This window comes from Labrus mixtus, chromosome 1 (genome assembly GCF_963584025.1).
Source record: "Labrus mixtus chromosome 1, fLabMix1.1, whole genome shotgun sequence".
Lineage (NCBI taxonomy): Eukaryota > Metazoa > Chordata > Actinopteri > Labriformes > Labridae > Labrus > Labrus mixtus.
The window spans coordinates 22,018,159-22,041,293 of record NC_083612.1 but is presented as its reverse complement, the minus strand read 5'-3'; the positions used below and the strand labels follow the sequence as shown (position 1 = coordinate 22,041,293).

The window sequence follows — 23,135 nt, the reverse complement described above, 5'->3', positions numbered from 1 at the left end:
TTGCAAATTTAAAAAATCTGCGATTCATGCCCCAACCCGGACGTGAACGCACATAGTGCACGCGGTCACGCGTCGACCGTGAAGCTCACGGTAATAGTCAAAGATTGTGTTTCCCCCGAATTTAAGATTTAATTCAGAATAAATGTAATTTTTTCGACTGCCATGTCAACGAGGTCAAGCTTGATGTCATACTTATGGAGCTGATACTTTCTCTGTTGTGTGTTAATGTGTTTGCACATATCTGATAAAACATTCTCCTTAACAGGATGATACGATCTCAAGTAAAGAGTTAAACCTACAATGAGCTGTGATAACCAGTCTTAGACTTAATATCTAAGATAAGTTTATTTACCAATTCTTGAATTAACTATACTTTATGAACCCAATAAACACAGCCCAGGTATTTCTGTAAATTATAAGCAATCATAACAAACCTTATTGTCCTTATCCCAATACACGTGACATAAACGTTATTGAGTTGCTGTCAGCTTTATATTTTTTAATTGAGCTGATGTTTATTACGCCTCGGTCACTCGGTTGAGGGGATATCTTTCGTTTAGAGTTGGAGACTTTTATCGTGAAACCCGGAGAGTCAAAGATAACCGGAAGTGTTTCTCGTTATTCTCGGAGCTCACGCGTCCACTACAACCAACCGACCGCGCGCTGTGCTAGCAGGAGAGGAAGAGGCAGAAATGGCGGTGACGGCGAGGCGAGCAGCATGAAGTGCTGATGCATTACATGGATCAAAACTAACGACTGCCAGGACAACGTCGGTAAAATGACAATGACGTCGAAGTAGGACACCATTTGTAACTGTCATCAAAACCCTACAACACCTTCCCGGGAGAGTTTTCAACTTGTCAGCGGAGAAGAAGAAAACCTCAGAGGGAGCATGGCTTCTTACAGCAACCAGGTAGCTAACGCTAGCTGGCTAATGTTAGCCTGCATAACAACTCACGCTGCACGCCGTTTAACGTAATTTGTGCACTCACCACAAAGCCACTTTTGTTGGCCGTGTGAACACAAAAGAGTGCCATTGTGCAGAAGCAATTAGGTCGTGCATGTGTTAATATTTTGAACATCATGCTTGATGTGTCATTGAAGACGTAAGTACTGAAAAGTGCTTGCTAATGCCCCCCCCTAAGCCTCATTGAAACGCAACCAGCATGGTAGCTAACAGGCCCGAGGTCCCTCCATTCAAATAAGACAGCTGTACTATTCGCTGCAGTTCACTGGGAATGACAGTCAAGGTTAGTTAGATGACACATATTAGAGTCTTGTGTTTTTGTTTGTATCACTTCGGTGTGTTACCCCACTAGTGTCACATGTAATATCCTGTAGAAAAGGGGGACACTGAAAACTGCTGCGTGTGTGCATGGCCCACCTGGTCTGTGCTGCGACAGGCCTCCTCTCAGCGCATATTTCACAACTGGTAGTAAATACACATTAGTATATCTCTGTGAAGTAACTAAACATGTGAACAGTTCTCCAGAGGGGGGTTTCATGTTGTGATATTCAGTTTCTAAGCAGGAGGATATTACAGGTTCGTGCTGGTCGCTTAGCTTTTAGCCAGCTAACAGCTTTACACAGGTGGTGTGGTTATACTGTGCAGTCCTCTCGCTAGCTGGTTTGCTAAACACAAATGCGACAGTGTGGGCCTTTCGTTGGTGGCGAATATTTACTTTTAAAGAAAAAAAAAAAAAAAAAAGAAAGAAACAAGAGCTTGCACACTACTGGGCTTTAGTTCAAGTCCCCGTGTGACTTGTAGAGTATGTAAATGATCAACTGAGGTTTCAATGTCTGAGGAAGTTAGCTATCATGTGGGAAGGCCCATTTTGACTCAAGGTGTGCATGCCAGTTCAGAAGTTTCTAGAAGTTGATTTATTAAAAGTTGAAAATCAAAATGATACGATAAAATATACAAGAAGATAGTAAAACCATGCACCATGCTTCAAATTATGACCGAATAAACCGGACGTGGCTGACGACTCCTGCAGGGGAAAGCTCACTCAAAACTTTATCCTGCATGCTTCACACTTTTCCCCTTGCCTTCATACTTACCATTTTCTATTGGCTTTTTGTTGAGCAATTTGAAAGTGTGAAAGGGGACTACCTGCCTTTGCTTTGTTTTCACACCAAGTTCTATACTATCTATCTGTCTATCTATAAAGACCAGCCAAACCAGCTCCTGTTACATGAGGGAGCATACATGTATTCAGTGAAATACAATTATCCTGTGATGGACTATTTATTGTTAAACTCTAAAATATACTCAATATTTTTTTACTATAAAATAATGCTTAAGTGTGGTACAGAGGCATGTATGTGTATTTGACAGTGTTTCTAGTTAACTGTTCCATAGTTTTCTCTGCTATCAGACTTGGACCTCAGACAAACTATTTCACTCGGTCAGATTGGCTCGTCTGGCAACTATATTTCCCATGTTGCCAAACATTTCTTCATAGTGAGCCCCCTGCGTCTAATGTACAGGAATATTGAAGTTGATGCACTCGGAGATTACAAATTAAACAAGATATAAACATTCAAACTGAAATTGAAAAAACTAAATTCAACGTGAAGTGGATTGACAGGTAGGACAGGCTAATAGTCAGTGTCAGAATGAGACACACCAACAGCCAAAGGGACTTCACTCTTCTGAGAATTAACTCAGCAAAGCAGCAAAATCTGAATATACTTAAATATACTGTTTTTATCTACATGTGTTTTATACATCAAATGAACACTGTAAGCTGAATATGACAGTCTCCTACCATACTTAAAGGTTTCATTCATTCATTCATACATACTGTTTTTTTAAATACATTTTCCTGCAAAAGAACTGTCTAGAAGCAATATGCTTAGGTTACTTGTTATTTAGTCGAACTTGTATAGCAGAGCTTTCAAGATATTACAGATGTTTCTCTCTTAAAAAAAAAAAAGATCAATTATTTGATTCAGTCAGATTGCTTGCAATAACCCTCTACAGCAGCCAATTCGCAGCCATGAATTAAGCAATAGTTAATATTTTTCCTGTCAATCAAAAAGGTAGCTGCAGGCTCTGAAATTATCTTTTTCAACTGTCTTGTAATTGCATCAGACCGTTTAAGCATTGCACACATTTTTTACTGTTTGGTTTTTACTTATGTTTGACTCTTGTCAGTAATAGTGCTTTTCCTCTGTGTAGATAGTTGTAGGTGAAGCGTGTCAAATTATGTAGTTGTCACGTATAACTTTAGAAAAGCCCTGAACCACCCAATCTATACTCAGACCACCTGGTTCTATTCAGGCATTCATAAGATGTAGTGTTTGATATCTGGTTACCTACAATGTGTTAAAAGCATATAGCCCCTTTGTCTTCCACACACTTGTAATCACAGATGAAGAAACCTTTATTGCATGCAGGTGACATATTGTTTATACACTGAACATTAAAACTGTAGTTTAATCCCCTCGTCAAATTGGTATGGCAGGGGAAAGGGGAATCTTCCTCCTGCATTTTTAAACCCGTCCCGAGATGGCTATATTCACCAGAGATTTTAAGTCTTCTATTGGGGAAGTTTCAGAATAAACTATGTAGTCTGTGCTCGTTGTGTTGAGGAAGAAGTTACCATGAGAATGGTATGGTTCTTGCAACTTCAAACTGTTCTTGCAACACTCTTAAATTTATTTTTATAATGTGTTTGTTTGGGTTAGCCCAGCATTCAACCAAATCATAAATCTGTGAGTGGGATAGTAATCTTCACCACTCCCCTTGGGGAAACTTCACACTGTCTGCACAAACAATGCAGACTATCATTCAAGTTGCCAAAAGTTTTTTCAGCTTAGTCATCATGACCAATGCATACTGAATGAAAATGCACCAGAAGTGTAACTTACATTTCAATAATGTCAGGTACAATAAATTGGTTTGATTGCTGAAGTTTTCATTTTGACTCACTGACAGTTCAAGTTCTCTCTTTTTTTTTTTCAATGCATATTATCAACAAGACTTTTGTTAACCTAGGACGTTAATATATATAGCAGCATTAGCTGTACTTTTAAGTTTAGCAAAGTACCATTACCATGTCACACTAACTTTCTAATATATTATGATTCCATCTGTACATGTGCCGAGATGCTAAATGGTAAATGCTTCTGACTATTAAATATTGCCACGTATAACTACAAAACCTGTGGTAGTAACAATTCATTTTCATTACAGATCTGATTACTAATTATTTTCTCTATTGTTTGGCCTGGAAAAATGTGTAAATTCCTAATGTCCAAGGTCTTCAGATGTCTTGTTTTGACTGCCGAGCAGTCCTAAACCCAAAGATGTTCAGCCTACTGTCAGAGGGAAACAAAACAGAAGCGCAAAGCAATGTATCATGAAAATAGCCTCTGATTAATTTTTGTGATGGTTGCATCTCTTGTTAAATAACATCTTATCTCATTGACATTAGACTAAATATTTCAAATAAATTTAAATGCTACACAAAGAAATTAAACAGCAGCTCAAGCCTGACACTGATTGAAGTTGATTCAACAGCTGTCATGAAAAGGGATCATAGCGTGTGTACATTCAGAAGTGTTGGAGAGTGCAAGGTCTTCTACAGCTTGTGTTGCACCTTGGTGTAAGGTTTGCACTTTTAAGTTTAGAAAGTCAAACTGGTATCTGAGGTAATTACAAACAGAAAACGTACACAAAACTTAAAATAACACAATGGCAGTGCTTCTTATTTGCAGGATGGTCAATTGAAATGCTTTAAAATAAGAGGCAGAATTTCATCTGTGATTGGACAACAAACCCAATGGAAGTTAACTGAGACCGTTAGTCAATGGGATGATTTCTTTAAGCAGACAAGCCCTGTTTAAATAAACAGAATAGCTCTCCGCTTAACTATGGCATGTATCAGCCAGAAACACAGCCGTCCCCTGCGGTGCAGATTCCGATTGCTCAGAGTGTGAGTCCACTTGGACATTTTTTCTCTCATGTCCTAGTAATTCATTTCAAGACAACAGTAATATACAATGAAGCAAATACACCTTGAGGGGTGCTAATTGGATTGGAAAGACTCTAAAATTCAAGGTAGCTGAGCAGGGTGGACGTGAGAGGCATTTCAAAATGTTGTGGTAGACCTAGTGAATGTCCATTGGATAACAGCATGGCGGGCAATAAGAAGCGTTTCCTTGGCTCTTCTAATCTACTTCATCCATCTTCCAACACATGAGCAGCCAGCCAAGACCAAGCAGGACTTCTATATGAATCATGGCTGCCTTATATTGTTGGATGCAATGACAGAACTCATGTTGGTGTTCAGGTTTGCTGTGGGAATGTTTATGTTCTGTATACAACTCCACAAGTTTCCTTACTTTGTTTTCCATGCAGGTATTATTTATTTTCTTGTGGTTTGTCGTACACATATCCTTTGTTGATAGTTTGACAAGTGAAGCTTAGTCGTATGTAAGAGATAAGACCGCTTTGATTTATGCTCAGCTGGTGTTGCAGGAACATTGTATGGGATAGTATATTGCTACACGTCATTGCATAATTAACATGACGATCTCACAAGACTCCAGGGCTGATCCCATAGAGCAGGGTACTCAACGATTTGTTTATGAAAGCCTCAGTCCACTGCCAGTCTGCCATGTTGTGTACAAAGATAGTTTGAGCAGCTGTAAGTTTTCTGGTGGTAGCTCAATCAGTTTGTACAAGATAAGATGTCTGTACTACTAAACCAAAAATCTAATTATATTAAAAAATATAACAACATTCGAATGCTTAATTGCCATTCAATAATGTAATTTTGTTATAAATAAATAATTGGTTTACAAATTTGGATAACGACTGAATCAATTCACATGAGGATGTTAATGTTCCTTAAACAGTTTTAGAAAGTAATCAGCCCAGGTGTATTTTATTAAAAACAAAACTGCTTTATCTTGATTTGGCCTCTAGCCCCCTAACAGCCCACGAGGTCTATATGTTGTGCCGCATCACGCACGCTGGATGTCCACACTGCATCCGTTAAATATTTCATTCTTTGCTCTGTGTATTTCAGTTTCCCCTTGCGAACAGTATGACATCTAGTGCTGTTGTATTAAAGGAGGACACGCAGATGTGTGTTGCTTCGTATTGAGCAGCACAGCACTCAGAGGCTCGTCAAAAAAACAGCTCACAGTGAGCCGAAAAAATGTTTTCTTCTGTGTTGACATTCGTCAAAGCACAACATTTCAATCACAGATGTGGATATTATTACTATATTTTCATCTCCACTTTGTACAACGACTGTGCTGAGTGAGAAAAGAGTGTCAGTGCCGTGTAGAGCCCCCACCTTTCTTTTTCCTCCTCAGTCGACACAAGCGACAGAGAGGGAATCAGAAACGGGACATCAGGTAAAAAACGGCGAGCGAAGTGTTGTCTATCCACTTAAGAAACTGGAAGTGACGCAACCTAATCAGAATTTCCACACTTTAAGGAAGACAAATAAATGGAATGCCATAGAAAAGTTGGGAGTGAGAACATTGTCTGACGGTCTCCGTAAACACATTCATGGTGTTGCAATTAGTTGTACCAGCAAAAAAAAAAAACAACTTTATTTTTTATAGCACCTTGAATAGCACCAAATGGATGTTTGCAGAGTGCATTGACAGACAAGGCAAAGGCAAGAACTCAGGAAGATAAGAAAATAAGCATCAGTACCTTGGCCAAACAAAGTTCAAACAAAAGGCAATTACAAATGACAAAGAATTCCAGTATAAACAATAGGTCTAAAAGGGTAGGTAAAGTCAAAACAATGTAGTTGAAGAAGTTAATAAAATAATTAAAGCAGTAAAAAATGACGGTAAAGAGCGGTAAAAACACATGTGTACAAGATAAAATAGTAGGTTAGTAAAAGCAAGTCTGTAAAAATTAGTTTTTTTTAAGTAACTGATTCTGTACTCATCTCTTCAGGGAGGTCATTCCGTAGTCGAAGAAGCCCTGACAGCAAAATCTCGGTCGACATTACAAATTACAGCAGCACGTGTGTGAGTCAGACAGAATAACCAACAGGTAGGGTGCGTTTAGGGACAGTTTCAGCTACAGAGCAGCAAGAAAATGTCTTAAAATATATATTTTAAAAGACTAAATAGTCTTCATATTCGCACAGGGGATCTTCATTGCGCCTACATGCACTTCTAAGGCGCTGCCTTTTTCCCACTTGACTCCACACAGTTATTCAGTGGCAGTGCATTTATTTTGGTCCGTGATAATTCAAATTCTATCGATATGCGAATCTCCTGCTGCTCAAACCTTCGGGGTAATCTGAATCCCGATCACGGACCAATACAGTAAATTTAGTTGAAAATCTGTGCCGAAAAAGTTTTTATAATTAATTTAAATCTAAAAATCTTGCTCTGAATTAATGTACTAAAATATATCAAGCTGTAGTATGGCTTAGAATTTGTGAATGGTAGTGAAGTTCAAATTGTACATATCATATTCTAGCACTACTCCAGCAAACGTCATATTCCGGACCCTTCCTACAGTCCTGTATATGTGCTTGCACACGAACACGTTTGTGATGTCGTCACTTAACTGTGTTGAAATCATTGGTAATCCTCAGTCCAAACCAAAAGCAAGGGAAGCTTAGTGTGGTACGTGTGGCACGCCTGCAGAAAGAAGCAAAGGGACATTCTTTCTGTTGTGATTGTATTAGCCATCCCAAGGCCGCTGGATTACGGCTGGCTGTTTGTCGCTTGTAATGCAATTTCAGCAGTGTGGGCCCTCGCGTGGGGCCTCATTTGGAAAGAGTTACATATGCTTGAGTTGCACTTTCTTTTCTGTGAGCCTCCCCTTTCGCCTTGCACCGAGAGGATTAACGGCATAGCTAGTGAGTTCATTTCACTTTTTTCAATTGCTTTGTGTTATTGCATGCTCAGGTGGCACAATGCAGTGCTTCCCCTAAAGAATCATGTCAGTCACAGGACTTTCCACAAGCACCGGCTTTTGGCCAAACAGCCGACCACTCACTTAATGACAGCGCACTACCTTTTTCCATTGTTGATTCTGATAAACTCAAAAGTTTCTACCCGCTTCCTCTGTTCATTGAAGGAGCATTTGCCTCTGCCAAAATCATGACGAACATGAGAGAGATTCCTGCCCGTGTGTGTGAACCCTGCCATATCAGTGTATATGATAGAATAGAGGCTTTGAAATGTACCAGAAGCCACAGAATTTTTTTTTCTATGGACACAATTTTTCTCCAGGAGGGCATGCTACAGGACTCCCCCCTTGCTGGCTATTTTTCCATTGGCTGACTACTCCATTTGTAAAAATGTGGGTGGCAATGTGGAATGAGGGGGAAAATGTCGTAGAAAAAACGGATTGGGCTTTTACCGGTGGCATGCCATGTCGGATGCATGTTGAGTTCTGCAAATCAGACTTCTGTGCACAGTGCTCAACAAATCTCAGTACCTTGCAGTTGCAAATTGATTTGTTCATTTCACTTTTCACCAAAAATATAAGCACATTCACATGGTGTGTTATCTGTAAACATACTGTACACCTACTTTGGCCTACATTTCAAAGGTGCTTTGTGTTTTTTGTGTTATCTCTGTTAACAACTCTTCAAGCAACCGAATACAATCTGAGCTGTTTGTGATCATGGTTTATGTGTAACATGGCATGACTCATCACTTGTGATGAGCTTTACCTTTGTACACGCTAACATTGCAGTCTTGTCTGGCTGGTGACTGACTCTAGTCCCTTGTACCTAGACATCCAATGACCGTATGTTTTGAAACTGTTCAGCTATGAGGAGACAGGCTGTATGTTTATTTGACTTATGATCTCAACTTTTGTGATTCCACAGGTAGCCCTTTTGGCAATTCATGAAATAAATTCTCAGTATTTGATACTCATTACATCCAGTATATCATAAGAAAGTACATATTTTGAGAAAGGGGAGTCACAATATTGCCTGTCTTATCACCTAATGTTTTATATTGGTTTCTTCCCACAGTACATATTCGGGGAGTTCAGCCCTGATGAGATCAATCAGTTTTTTGTGACTCCACGATGTTATGTTGAGGTAAGGAACATGATTATGGTCTGTTTTTACAATAATAATTTTAACGTGTATAGTTTGGAAGCAACACAACATAGACATTTGATAAAACCTAATCCAATGCTTTGTTATCTGGAAAATGCTAGTAACTTCAATTTTTACATTTTGTATTATATTATGCAAAATTATTTTAATCTAATTTTTTTTTCATCCTCACAGCTTCCTCCATTCAATGACAAAGTCGCATGTGTCAGTCAGTCTTCTGGTATGTACATTCTACATTTGCTAGATAATGATTGTTCTCTTAGGACTGAGTATTTAAATGTTTAAGTTGATATCAATGCAGTCTTAAAGCAGCTAAACATTAAAATTGAAGCCCATGCTAAGCTGAATTGCCTGGCTGGGAGATGCTTTTTATGTTGTTGAATTTTTGATTTTCACATAGAGTATATACTGTTAACTCTGAATTGTATCTCAAAGTAGATATTCACTTTTCATCATTTGAAGAATAGAAAACATCAGACACTATTGATTCTTTAAATATCAGGCAACCAAATTACAAATGTGAAAGCAGCCACCTGTCTTTGAAATGGTACAAATATGCACATGTTATTTTCCTTACCTTGATTTGTATTGGTTATTTAGGAAGTTACTGCACTCCTGCTGTACCTTATATTATGGAGTCTATTGGACTGCAGGTTTGCGGTGAGTTGAGGAGTCTGACACCCTGTGGCTTGACTAGCTGTTGTACGTTTGCTGTAAAACTCAAAATCCAGGTTTCAAAAACTGGTGGCTTTCTAAACCATGCGCCTGTACTATTCTCTTGCCTGTTGGATAAATCTGTAGAGCTTTGCATGCTCAAGATACTGACAAGTATCTTATCTTCTCTTGCATATAATGCATTTTCACCACTGCTGACTTTAACCTGAATTAAATTGGATTTTCAAATGATTTAACAATCACAGCTAATTTACTAAGGGCATAGTGATGGTTTTATGTGATTGCTAACATGTGTGTACATATTCTATCCTTACATTATAAAGGTTTTAATGCTGAAATGTTACAGCCAAAATGTTTGATTCAGTAACACTAACAGAAGATCTTCTAATCCAGTCGAGGGAGTAACTGCTGTTTTCATTCTCTCTTAACCGCTGCAGAAATCAGAGTTAACAGTTTGGTTGACAGGTCAGCTGTCTAATGATAAAAGACTCTTGTTGTTGTTTTCTGATATGCACTTACTAATGTTTCCTGTTTATTCACCTTTCACCTTACCCCTCACTGCATTTTGACTATTTAAGCAACACATTTTAACTAAATGACAGTAAATTGACCTTTTTTGTTGACGTTTGTTTAGATTTTTGCTCGAAATTCAAATGTATAAGTGAAACTAAAAACTGCTTACATAAAAATCACAAAAATGTGAAGAGTGCATATCAGTAACATCAGGAATGTTTCGTTGATCATGAAAAAAAATCTCTAAAACATATACATAAGATACATAATGTCCACTAAATATGCCACATTTACCTAATTTTAATTACAAAACATAACTGCCTCCTTAGGTCCATTGAAAGGCTCTATATAAATTCAACCTATTATTCTTTATTAACTGGTGACTTTCAAGAATACAAATAGATTAAAAACAGAATCTAGACTCTAGAAGTAACAAAGAAAATGCTTAATAGAAAATATTTGATCCCTTTTAAGGGGAATTGGCCTTGGCTAAAAGATTATTGCATATAATTTATTAATTTATTTGTCTATAACTATAAAATACAATTTAGTTTGCCCTTTTTTTGTTGCTTTTCTTTCTTTTCCTTTTTTGCTTTACTCTATATCTGTTTCTATCAAAATCAGTCTAAAAGAAAAAAAAACCTTAATTGGCCTGACTTACATATATCACACCCAGTGACCGATATAAATGAATTAATTACTTAGACAAATAGGAGTTTTCCCTTCCTTATAGTCACACTTTTTGAGTAATATCTAACAGGTTGTTGTTGGTTTTTAATCAGAAACTGGATTCAAATTGTCATTAATGTGGTAAAAAAAATAATAATAAGGTCACTTAAAAATTACCCAAGACCCCCTAACTTCTGTCGCAGCTTTGACTCTGGCCAATTAATAGCCGTCTACTACTTGTCAGGAAAGGAAAAAATCCAAGACAGTAGTCTCTCCCTGTCTAATTAGAAATGTTTAATGTTCAATCCCCCTAATCTGTAATTTTAACGGCATTCCTGAGATCCACAAAAGCCCAGAAGGAATATGGTGTAGTCCAGCATAGACACAACAGTTTTTGTTGTTGGAGCCGAAAATAGGTCTAGCAAGTTTTTTCCATTTTATAGCGTTGTCTGATCCTGTCAAAGAGCTCCCACGACTCCTTTTGGTCAGTGGTCTATTTGTTTGGGATAAAAAGTTTTTCTTTAACTCCAAGATTTAGAGTAAAATGCAAACATGGGAATTTCTTTCTAATAAGGCTGTATTAAATACATTTGTATTGGATACATTTATGTGTTTCTAATTGTTTGAAATGTTATCTGCAGCAGAAGACTATCAGCACATTGAGTTTGGAGTTGATGAGGTGATGGATTCCAAGTCTGTCGGGATGAACGATCCTGTATTCAAGGTGTCGAGCACCCTCAACCCCCAGGCTCCAGAGTTCATCTTGGGCTGCCAATCGACCCAGAAGGCCCAACAGACGGCTCCTCCAGAAGCTGACGACCCTGATGGGGTCCACTTCAACTCGCTGGACGGCGCTGACTCAGAGGCCTCAGCCCTCGACAATCACCAGGCCTGCCAGGACATGGATGGACTTCCTGGCAGTCTTGGACAACGAGAGAGGAAGAAAAAGAAAAAGCGACCACCTGGGTACTACAACTACCTGGACCCCTCAACAGGTAGCAGCAGCAACAACAACAGCAGCAGTGCAGCAGATGGTACACCTGTGACAGCGCTGGTGAACGGACATGCACTCAGTGGCCCACACATCAGTCCTGAAGATGTGGATGGTAAGGCATTATCAGGGGCAGAACTTTCCACACCTGGACCTGTTTCCACGGCTAGATCGACAGCTGCTGTGGCAGCAGCCAAGTTTGCCCCTATAGCCACTGCCGATCAGAGGACTTGTGATAGCCCTGATGACTCTTCTTTGGACTTAACAGGCGGAGCTGCCTCTTTATCAGATGGCAACAATGCAACTTCCTCCTCTTCATCCTCCTCTCAAAGCAGGGGGATGACAGAGGGACCAAGGACTGCAGATCAGCAGCCAGATCATTTGGCTCCACAGAGCTCCGAACTTTCAGATACTCCACAAAGCCCCCGCTCTAAATCCCCTCTTCCTCCTTCAGCTGCTGTGGATGCCCCCTCTGTCGCCACATCTATTACGACTACTGAACTGAAAGGAGGGGAGCTAGCAGAAAGTGCGGTGGCTAACGGGCTTGCAGAGCCTGATACTCCTGTCAGTGTAGATGGACACAAAGAAGACTGTGAGAGTGGGGAGCAGGCTCAGCAGGTCTCCCCAGACTCTGCTGCCCAGTCAGCAGTGACCGAGCAGGCCCTTACGCCTGCAATTCCAGCTGCACCCACTGCCAACCTCCCCAAATCTTGGGCTAGCCTCTTTCACAACTCCAAGCCTCTGCCTGGGGGCCCTCAGGCCTTTGTGGAAGTGAAAAATGTTGTGGAAGTAGTGTCCCCCGCCCTAATAACGCCAGAGCAGCCTGAGAAAGTAGGGGAGGTCAAAGATGGCCCTGTCCACGTATCAGAGGATCCTATGGCCCCTAAACTTGCAGGTATTAAATGAAAAAGATCACTTTTATTTATAAAAGAAAGGTCCATCATACCTTTCATATTTGGTTTCAGCTTAAGGTTTTAAGAAATATGCATACTATATTCACACTGCATTCACTTTATTAGGTTTACCTGTACACTGTTATCTTTCAAAAAGCTCAACTTCAAATGTTGTTTTAGGAAGCTTCTAATTTTCACTGTTTATTGACAGTGTCAGAAAAGCAATCATAATACTTGGATGTTTGATATTTGAGGGAGGGGTTTGTATTGTTATACATTTTATATAAAGACTTCAAAGTACTGCATTAGGAAAAGATGTAGTCCAAAGAATTCCTCTCTGACAACTGCAAACAAAACGAATCATACCCTTTTTTACAAGCCAAATTTGTATGAGAAGTTTGAATTGGATCACATAAGCTTGTATAAGTGAACGTAATGAAGAGGACAGTTATAGTGAGTGATTATTTTAAGCTGGAGCTGTTAAAATTCTCAACACCTTACTACAGGGAAGCTTAATGGGCATGTTGCTTTCCTGTTCAAGCAATTCAACAAATGAACACTAGATGGTGGTAGAATATCTAAAATAATTAATCATATTTGTTTAACCCACTATATTTCATAACCAATCATAAGTCAGCTAGTAATGCTTTGTACACTTTTAAGTCAAAGGATGTTCTCCATATCAAAGTTAAGTAAAGACGGTACATTTAAGGATTTATGTTTTAAAGGGGACAATCTAGACTGCAGTGTAATTTTGCCATGCATCTAAGAGAGAGTTATAACTCTAGTCAGGTACTTAACCCCAACAAAGTGAGTGAATACTCAAAATATTATGTCCCTTAGAAACACAAATGGGATATTTACTTATATAGAAACTGATAGATCTGTTGTTTTCTAGAAGGAGTTACTCTTCTGAGTCAAAGCTTCAACAGTCACAGAATAGAAAACATTCATATCAGCCAAAAGAGAAGGAAAAGATTTCTTGAAACAGGGACGGAGATAAATGAAGATCAAACAATTGTGGTTTGGCTCTATGTGGATGATTAGTTTAGTTTAATAGTGTGATTTGAGATTCCTTTTAAGTTGAATTTATTTAATAATTTGCTAAAAGATATTAGTATGTTGCCAGGTCCTGTTTTCTGTGTTCTTACCAATCAAATTGTTTCCAGCGGTTTGCTTATTTGAGCAGTATTTAAGATTTTTCTGTTTAGCTGATGTTATTCTGCTGCATGTTTGTACACGTTTGAAATGTAATACAATCTCTCAGAAAGGTATGGACTCACCAGGCCTAACTTTTGACTTTGAAAACTGTAATATTTAGTCAAAAAGTGCACATTTTGTCTCTTCCCCCTACACTAGGTGTATTCTAACTTCATATTATACCTGACAGTTTCTTCACTGTTAGGATGAAATATTACATCTAAGTTAATCTTAAGGCTGATTAATCCTCGCCTTGCCACTAGTCTATACCAGCCATGGTAAATACTAGAACCATTCTCTTTTCTACAGCCCCAGCCCCCACCCCCACCCCACACACCTGCATCTCCTGTCTTACCCACAGGGGCTTGTCCTGACCTACCTCATTCAGAGGATATGTGTTTTGTGTGTTTCTGCTCTTTTGACAATATTTATCAGCAGTAATGTTTCATATTGAAGCTCAAGTAACATTACTTACATTCTGAGATGTTTCACTCAATGTTCCATTATCACAACATGTGATCCGCGTGTATGGAGGCTAATTGTTGAAGTAGTCCGAAGTGTAGGACAAGGATCATCCTAGGATAACATCAGCAAAAAAGTAGGTGCTGGAAAATATTGTTTGAAAAAAGCTCTTAAGGTTAGTCAGTGGTTCTTCATAATGAGGTCAGATGTCACAATACAGTCTGTGGTACAGTATGCCACGCCTTCCTCTTACAAGACCAGTGATTTAATTCTTTGTGGTTTAGTACACATGCGGGTACTTTTCATACTTGATGTGGGTTTTTTTGCTTTGCTTAAAAAAAAAAAAAAAAAAAAGTATTGGTTCAAATGTTTGTTTCCATTGTACAGGAAGCTCATTACTATTATGATGAATTGTCTATTGATCAAATCTTTTAGTTGTTTTGTAGCTACATACTCAGAACTGTTTTGTTTATTTGTTTTTTGATACATCAGTGATGAAAAACTGTGTCCACGTTACCATGAGAGCTGTGTTTTAAGTGCCAGTCTCTCTTCCTAGGCGTGGTATATTAAGTGTTTTCTTCTATCAGACAGTCTCTTGTGTTGTTTTCACAAGAGGCAGCAATAGAGGAATGAACACGTTGTGTCAAAAAGGAAAATGTACTTTTAATTTGCAGAATGTTAGTCTATTATATTTACAACTGTTCTCCAACACAGCCATGCACATATGGTTGTCATGTATGTATACTGTGATAAGGTCCAGTTGTTTAAGAACATTGTGTTGTTGTTTTTAAATCCCCAGAACTTATTGAGAATGTGAAGTTGATACATAAACCAGTGTCTTTGCAGCCGAGAGGACTGATCAACAAGGGAAACTGGTGCTATATCAACGCTGTATCCTTTTACTCTGCTTTTTTCGCTGCACCTGACACTTTGTTTCATATACCTTTTTACACTGTTCCTATTTTTGTTTTTGTTATGGGTAACTTTGTAAGAACTTAATACCAGAACGGACAAATGGTGCAAGATCCCATTAAAAACCTCAGCTGTATATATATATATATATATATATATAAAACACATATTGAGTTAACAATTAACATGAATTAATTTTATTTATCCTTAAATCATAAAATGACAAAAAATTGGGATTAATTTTCATCCGTATCTAATAGAAATCTGTTTGATGTCTTTAGATTGTCCAAAATGCCAAATTGGAGTTTTATTTGAGAAGAATGCTCAAGGGGTCCGTTTAGCTGTTTTTTTCTGTTTTGGTGTTTTATAGGGATCTTTGACTTCTTCTGTTTGAAATTACTTCTTATTCTAAGTAATTCAATTTGAAGACATCTCAAATTTTACAAGCTACTAACTGAAGCCAGGCGTTTCATTAAATCCGAGCTTATTTTTCCATCTGAATCAAATTAAATATTTGTGCAAAAGATTCTTTTCCTCCATGCTGTTTTCCTCCCTAACTCTTTACACTCAGACTCTACAGGCCCTGATTGCGTGTCCTCCCATGTATCACCTGATGAAGTCCATTCCTCTGCATAATGAAACACAGAGACCATGTACCTCCACACCCATGATAGACAACTTGTAAGTTACATTTCTGCCAGCTGATTTCAAACTGTTGACATGTTATGTTCAGAAACATCACCGTTGTGTCTTTGTGTCTGACAGTGTAAGGCTGGTGAATGAGTTCAACAACATGCCTGTGCCATCTAAAGCCAAACAGCAAGGTGAGGTGTTACACATCTCGTACAGTGACGTTTGGTATCATTTTCTGTCAGTTACACTATATCCTGATCTACTATGTATAATTTGTTACTGGGTCCACAGCTGTTGGTGATAAAGTCATGAAAGACATTCGGCCTGGAGTACCTTTTGAACCGACCTACATTTACAGACTCCTCACTCTAATCAAGTCAAGCCTCTCAGAGAAGGTAAGCAATGCTGACTGATAAGGTGTTTCTGATGAATAAACGTCCTCTGGAACACAGTGTTTGAAGGGAATGTTTTTTTTTTTTTTTTTTTTTTAGCATGATTCACATTTTCAAATCAGAATCTGTCTCATGTCTCCATTGATTAAAGGCAGCTTATGCATTACACATGCTGAGTCATATCTGTTTTAATGAATGAAATAACTTAAACTTGCTGATTGAGATGTTTATCTCCTCTTAGATGAAGATAACGCTCATCCTGTCCCACCTTTCAAACACTCTTTCCTGTCTATTTACTTCATTGAATGACTGTGTGCACTTTTTTTTTGAGAGTAAGCTTTTCAGGAAGACTTTTTTAATTGGTGCTGACTTCCTGATGCTTCACTCAAAGGGTCGACAAGAGGATGCGGAGGAGTATCTCGGCTTCACTCTCAATGGGCTGCACGAGGAGATGCTGGCATTGAAGAAACTAATCTCGCCTCAGGAAGAGAGTAAGCATCTTTTTCCCCTTTCTTGTTGAAAAACAACATTACAAGGCAGATAAGGTCATTACAGCTATCCTGTAATTGAGGTAATGTTTTGCATATCTGAATTAACTGGTTATTTATGAGTTGAAGTTCTCTCTTAGTCTCATGTCAGTTTTGTAGTTACAAAGAATATATCTTTTTATATTTGACCTCTAAATGTTTCTCTTTCATGTTTCTTAAAACAGAAGCTCCCACACCCAACGGGCCAGAGTCTCAGTCAGGTGTGGAGGAAGATGACGCTGACAAGGAGGAAGAGGGCAGTGAGGACGAGTGGGAGCAAGTTGGCCCCAGAAACAAAACTTCCATCACTCGCCAAGCTGACTTTGTCCGCACACCCATCACTAATATATTTGGTGGGCACATCAGGTATGTTGACAGATTACATGAAGGTGTTTCAGAAGATTCATTTTTATGTGCTGTGAATCCTTGCAGCTGGTGAAAGACAAAGTTTGTAGTTTTTAAGGTGGCATCACAAATCAGTCTGCAACAACTCATCTTAAGCTTTTGTTCAACCAGTCACCACAGTACTTCAGAATAATGACCACCGTGGGCCAAGTGAGGTCAGAAGTCTCAGCAGGCAAGGCAAAGCAAGCACTCGCACACAGAGGTCTTAACTTTCAGACAAAGTGGAATAGACAAAGAACCTGTGCCATAATATGTTGAGGTTCTGGTCTGGCACAGGCTTGTTCAACACACGCTGCACAGTCTCGGAGGATTATTTTCTCAGAAATGGTTTGTGACCATGGAGTGTATGTTTACAAAGTGTGGTGTGTACATCCATTGAACTCTGGAATAACCTGTGGACTTTTTTGGGCAGTGTAATTGTAATTTTTCTTTTTCTTTTTTTAAAGATTTTTGTTTGGCTTTTGTGCCTTTTATTGGAGAGATAGGACAGTGGATAGAGTCAGAAATCAGGGAGAGAAAGAGTGGGGATTGACATGCGGGAAAGGAGCCACAGGTTGGATTTGAGCCTGGGCCGCCCGCTTGAAGGACTAAAGCCTCCATACATAAGATGTGCGCACTAACCACTACGCCACCAGCGCCCCTGGAGATGCAATTTTTAATACACTCAATATATAAACAGGGAATGGCAGTATAAGGGACCGTTTAAAATTACATCTAGAGCAAAAGAAAAGTGGAACAATGAAAGTTGTAGATACGAGTTAAACATGTTTATTGAATCATTGTGCAGAATAATTGTCTTTAATGTTTCAAAGCCTTCTAGGATTCTAAATGTCTCACTGGTATTTTTGTTGCATATATACATTCTATGTGAATGTAGGGGAAAAGGTGCACTAAATCAAATGTACTAGTAGTATAATTGAATTGTTCAGACTGTAGTTTGTTCATGCAGTCAGCTGCAGAGACAAATATCAACACTGTTTAGTTTCCAGTAAATGTATTTCCACGTTACCATGGGAGTTGCGTTTTTGAGTGGCAGTCTCCCTTCCTAGGCGTGGTACATCAAGTTCTTTCTCTTAATCAAAAGTCTCTTATGCTGATGTCACAAGAGGTTGGATTAGAAAAAGAAACAACTGTAAAAAATATAAAAAAAACTGCATATTTTCTAATATCTATGTTTTTTTCGTCAGATCTGTGGTGTATCAACAAAACTCTAAAGAGTCGGCCACTCTGCAGCCTTTCTTCACCCTGCAGCTGGACATCCAGTCGGAGAAGATCCGCACTGTCCAGGAGGCTCTAGAAACCTTAGTGGCACGAGAGTCGGTCCAAGGCTACACTTCTAAAACCAAGCAAGAGGTATGAAAAGCACAAGTGTCTGCTTTAGTGATGATTAGCTTCACATGCCATCAAAGGTCAGTGATACATTAAAAAGATTCCTGTTGATGAATTGTTTGAGGGAACATCTGCTCCAGAGATGTAACAGGCTTCTTTGTCATCTCAGCTTAGTTTAGTCTACAGCCTGGTCTTTTCTACCTTTAAAACCCCCACGATGCTCTGGTTCAAAATTCACTGCTTTGAAAGGTTGCTTCTTGTTCTGTATTTGTTCTTTTCCCCTTCCTGTTTAGTTTAGAAGATGTGAATTGTTTTTTGTTTTTTTTATGTCTGACTCTCGATAAAACATATTTTTATTGTATGATATTTTATTACCATCACCATGTGTTCTGACTGCAGGTTTCTTTTCTTTTTATCCTCATTGTCAGATTGAGATCAGTCGGAGGGTTACTCTGGAAGAGCTGCCCCCTGTGCTGGTGCTCCATCTCAAGAGATTTGTTTTTGAGAAGACTGGAGGATGTCAGAAACTCACAAAGAACATTGAATACCCCGTTGACTTAGAAATAAGCAAAGGTATGGACACACAACAGAAGAAGAAATGATCTGCTTGGGATGATGCATAAAATACAAAATAAGATTATAGAATTGCAAAAATCAATAACATGCGTAACCAAACCCTTTAAAGGGTAAGGTTTATGATGAACAATAATACATTTGAACTGATAGATATATATTACTTTTTTTGGCATACGATTAATCAAATAGCTGTTTTTTTCTGTCACACTAATTGAAGACTTTAAAAGTAATTGTGTTTGAGTACTCTGTCTCAGCATGAAGGCAAGAAGCACTCAACACTGTTAGGATTTACAATGCAGAAAATGGTGCAACGCATCCTGTGTTTAATTATAATTTAAGCAACACTTCTTTGACTAATCAGTGGATTCTTGAAAACCTTTTCAGATCTTTTGTCATCTGGAGTGCGGAGCAAAGTTGTGAAAGGCCAAAGAACGTACAGGCTCTTTGCAGGTGGGTTTGAGTTTTGTTGTTTATATTCTTAACCACACGAATACATATGCTGCAAGGGCGTGTTACTCAAGCTTTTTTTTAAAAAAATTTAAAAAAAAAAAGACAAAAAGGTCCGATAACTAACTTAAAAATAAACAAAGCTGCTTACTTTGTCATGCCCAACATTAAAGTCATGGGATGTTTTATTCAAAAGTCATTACCCTTCCATATTTCTCTAACATCTTGTCCCTCTTGTGTTCCAACCAATCCAGTTGTCTATCACCATGGGAACAGCGCGACAGGCGGTCATTACACCACGGATGTCTTCCACATTGGTCTTAACGGCTGGCTGCGCATTGACGACCAGATAGTGAAGGTCATCAACCAGTACCATGTGGTGAAGCAGACTGCAGAGCGCACCGCCTACCTGCTGTACTACCGCCGCGTCGATCTGCTGTAGACACACACACACACATGCACACACACACACACACACACACACATCCCAACATACATGCAAAAACAACCCAATATATACACAGATGCACACAAAACATACATGCTCTTAATGCACTTGTTAACAGTAGAGTACATCTACACACCACACAAACACACAACAAACTAATGAACAGGAACACTGCCCAACTTGTTCTCTTGCAAGATTTTCCTCTTCTTCCCTTTTGTCCCTGCTTTCCTGAGAACCAGCTTTTCCAACACCTTTTCCCTTGAATCTTTTTTTTTTCTTTTTGGAACAAGAGAAACAAGCCGCACTCACAAAGATTTCCCTGTGACTGCGCTCTCTTCTCTGCACCACTGCTGTTTTTTTTGTTGTTTTTTTGTCCATTTTGTTAAACTTTTAAAGCAACAAGGAAGGACAGTTGAATAGACAGAGGTAGGGGTTGGGGTTACAGGTTCGGACCTAAGACTTGCCTCTGGTTGAGCCAACAGCTCAGCTCAGATAGCAAACGATGGACTCACAAACAGGAAGAACTATCTGCTACAGGCTGCAAGTGGACTGCTGGTCTAATTTTGTTTAAATTACCTCTTTAAGGAAATGACCCAGAAATATATCAGTGTTTGCCTTTTAGCAAAAGAGAACGGTTGGCCTAATGAATTTGCAGCAGTTTAAAAAGCCTGTTTGAATTTGCCCATGTGCATCAAGAAGGCCCAGCACCAGCATTATCATGAGCGTCTCCTCCCAAGGCTGCATCGTTGTCTTTGCCACCAACAACTCCTCCTCTTCCATTTCCTCACTTTTAAGATGCTTTTAAATCTAGGTACAACTCGAGCCATCAAAACAGGGGAGAAAAAGGTCAGTGGTACATTAAATAGGAACTGAACTGCTTCCTTGTTTGAGAGAGTCTTGTTCTGGTATCTGGGTTTAGAATTAGAAAGACTATCTAAAAAGATGTTAATGCGCTTTAGAATTTAATAACAAAAAAGCTTCTGTGCACAAATATAATCTGATGATTACAATATGACAGGCAAATGCATATTTTGCAGATCGTTAGATTAAAGTGTAAAACAAAAAACCTAAAAATTATAAAACCTAGCAGACTGAAAACTTGTTTGGGTCCTGAAGGACTGTGTTAGTTTTTCAACTCAATTCTTGCACTGGAGAGATGGCTACCAATCAAGACCGATTCCACTGCAACACCTTCCCTTGTTTACTTTGTACATTTCCTTCTCTATCCATTCATGTCTTTTGTCTTTGTTTAAAGGTTCCACCTGTGTAAAGGTGGCTTATCAGTGTAGTTTTGAGCCACGCCACCCCTCTTACCCCCCAACTCAACTTAAAGTGGGGGCTGCCTTAGGTTCAACGTGTGATGTTTTTCCACTCAGTGTACAAAGTCTAACCCTTATCAGGCGCCAACAGCAAGTCTAATGTCTGTGAAGAGTTAGGAGAATGTACCCAACACCTATGTTTTTACTCTTTTGAGGCTCTGCCTTTCCTCCATGTGGAGGGAAACTGAGCAGTGAGGGGAAGTGGGACTACATCTGTGCTCCGCTCTGCATAAAAAAAAAAGACCTCAGACATATGCACAACAGGAGATAGTGTTTGCTTTTGTTGGAGATATTGATTTTTGGATCATTCATTGATTGTGATGATTTTTGTTGAAGTTATTAAACAATGTTAGTTTTTTTTCTTTCTTTTTTTTTGTCATTGATCATGTATCAGATGTCCCCATGTTCTTGTTCCCTGCTTGCATTTGAATTGGTGTTAAAAAGAAATTACACAGGCTAAAGCACAACAATGAATAAAATTGAACTAGTTTCTTTGCTTGATATTTATTTTCATTTTCTCTGTTTCGTTTTCTTTTTTGTGGCTTAACTCATTTCATTCCAACCACCAGTGTCTGATTCTCAGTATTAATTCTTTACTAAATTGAACGAGCTCGAGAATTTCTACATGACTTTAGCTTTCGTACTTTGACTTTAACTGAAAAAGCCTCCTTTGGGTCTCAAACCCTCCTATCCGCTTGTACATCGTTTAGAAAGGTTACACATGAGAATATGTTTGTCACTAATTTTCTGTTAGCAGTGCAAATGAATTAATTTAACAAACAAACATTGAGGTCACTATTGACCCAAAGTTCACATTTAATTGTAAATGTGCTGAACATCATTCTGTGATGCACAGCCTCAATAGATTTTTATTTGATTTGATTTTTTTTTTATAGGGTTTAAGTTCAGAAACGTTTGTGTCCAGATAAACCAAAGGATAGTGTTAAACAGGCCGGCTGCCTTTCTATCAGTATGTATTCTTTATTTTGCCTTCTCCATCTGAGGTCTTGTATCCATGTCCAGCACTCATTCCACACAGTAAACAGAGGCATGCCTTTCAGTCACTTTATCTCCATCGTCCATAACCTGATTATATTTCTGTTGTGCTGCAGGTTTGTAGTCATTTCTGCACAAATAGATGATTTGAATCCTCTCTTTCTTTCACCTTTGAATGTTTGACAGTTTGGACATTAAACGGACACCTTTCTGTTGTACAGTTTTATCACAGCCTGTCGCAGCTGGTCAGGAAATATGCTGGTGAAATGCTTCAATAATATGTCTCTTTTCAGTATGTGCTCCTAACACTATTGTCTGCTGGGAAATGTTGGGTTATTGAACTACAAACAAAATCTATACTGTCTTTTAATTTTAAGCCTACAGCATTCTATTTTGTTAATTGTTCAAATAAAGGATTGTGCAAAAAGCAGTTTGCTAATGAAGTGTAGTCAGAAGACTACTTGGCTTTCTTATAATACAGTATATACTGAAACCATCTGCAGTCTCTGGACTGGCCTACAGAACAATGTGCACAATAAAACAAGAACTATACACAGAGTCTTGGTGTACCACACACTGCTAATTGCTCTCTTGTTCCTGCATGTCAATGTGTAGTATTTGTGCAATGTCCTAACTCCTCTCGTGTGGGGGTTAGGACATCGCTGGCTGCCTCT

General features: G+C 38.8%; 1 protein-coding gene across 3 annotated transcripts; it reads left to right on the top strand.

The window, feature by feature from the left end:
• The first annotated feature begins 645 nt into the window (after nucleotides 1–645).
• On the top strand, nucleotides 646–22,909 carry usp10 (ubiquitin specific peptidase 10). 3 transcript variants are annotated; one of them, XM_061038414.1, is made up of 15 exons: nucleotides 646–913; nucleotides 8,985–9,053; nucleotides 9,249–9,294; nucleotides 9,675–9,734; nucleotides 11,576–12,817; nucleotides 15,277–15,368; nucleotides 15,961–16,070; nucleotides 16,155–16,213; nucleotides 16,314–16,417; nucleotides 16,806–16,905; nucleotides 17,127–17,307; nucleotides 18,534–18,699; nucleotides 19,104–19,248; nucleotides 19,636–19,701; nucleotides 19,953–22,909. In XM_061038414.1, exons 1-15 carry the CDS (start codon nucleotides 893–895, stop codon nucleotides 20,138–20,140), a joined length of 2,649 nt encoding a protein of 882 aa, XP_060894397.1. In that variant the 5' UTR covers nucleotides 646–892; the 3' UTR covers nucleotides 20,141–22,909. The 3 variants fall into 3 exon arrangements, with proteins under 3 accessions (XP_060894397.1, XP_060894389.1, XP_060894407.1); XM_061038406.1 differs by having other exon boundaries at nucleotides 11,573–12,817; XM_061038424.1 differs by lacking the exon at nucleotides 9,675–9,734 and having other exon boundaries at nucleotides 11,573–12,817.
• Nucleotides 22,910–23,135: the final 226 nt, after the last annotated feature.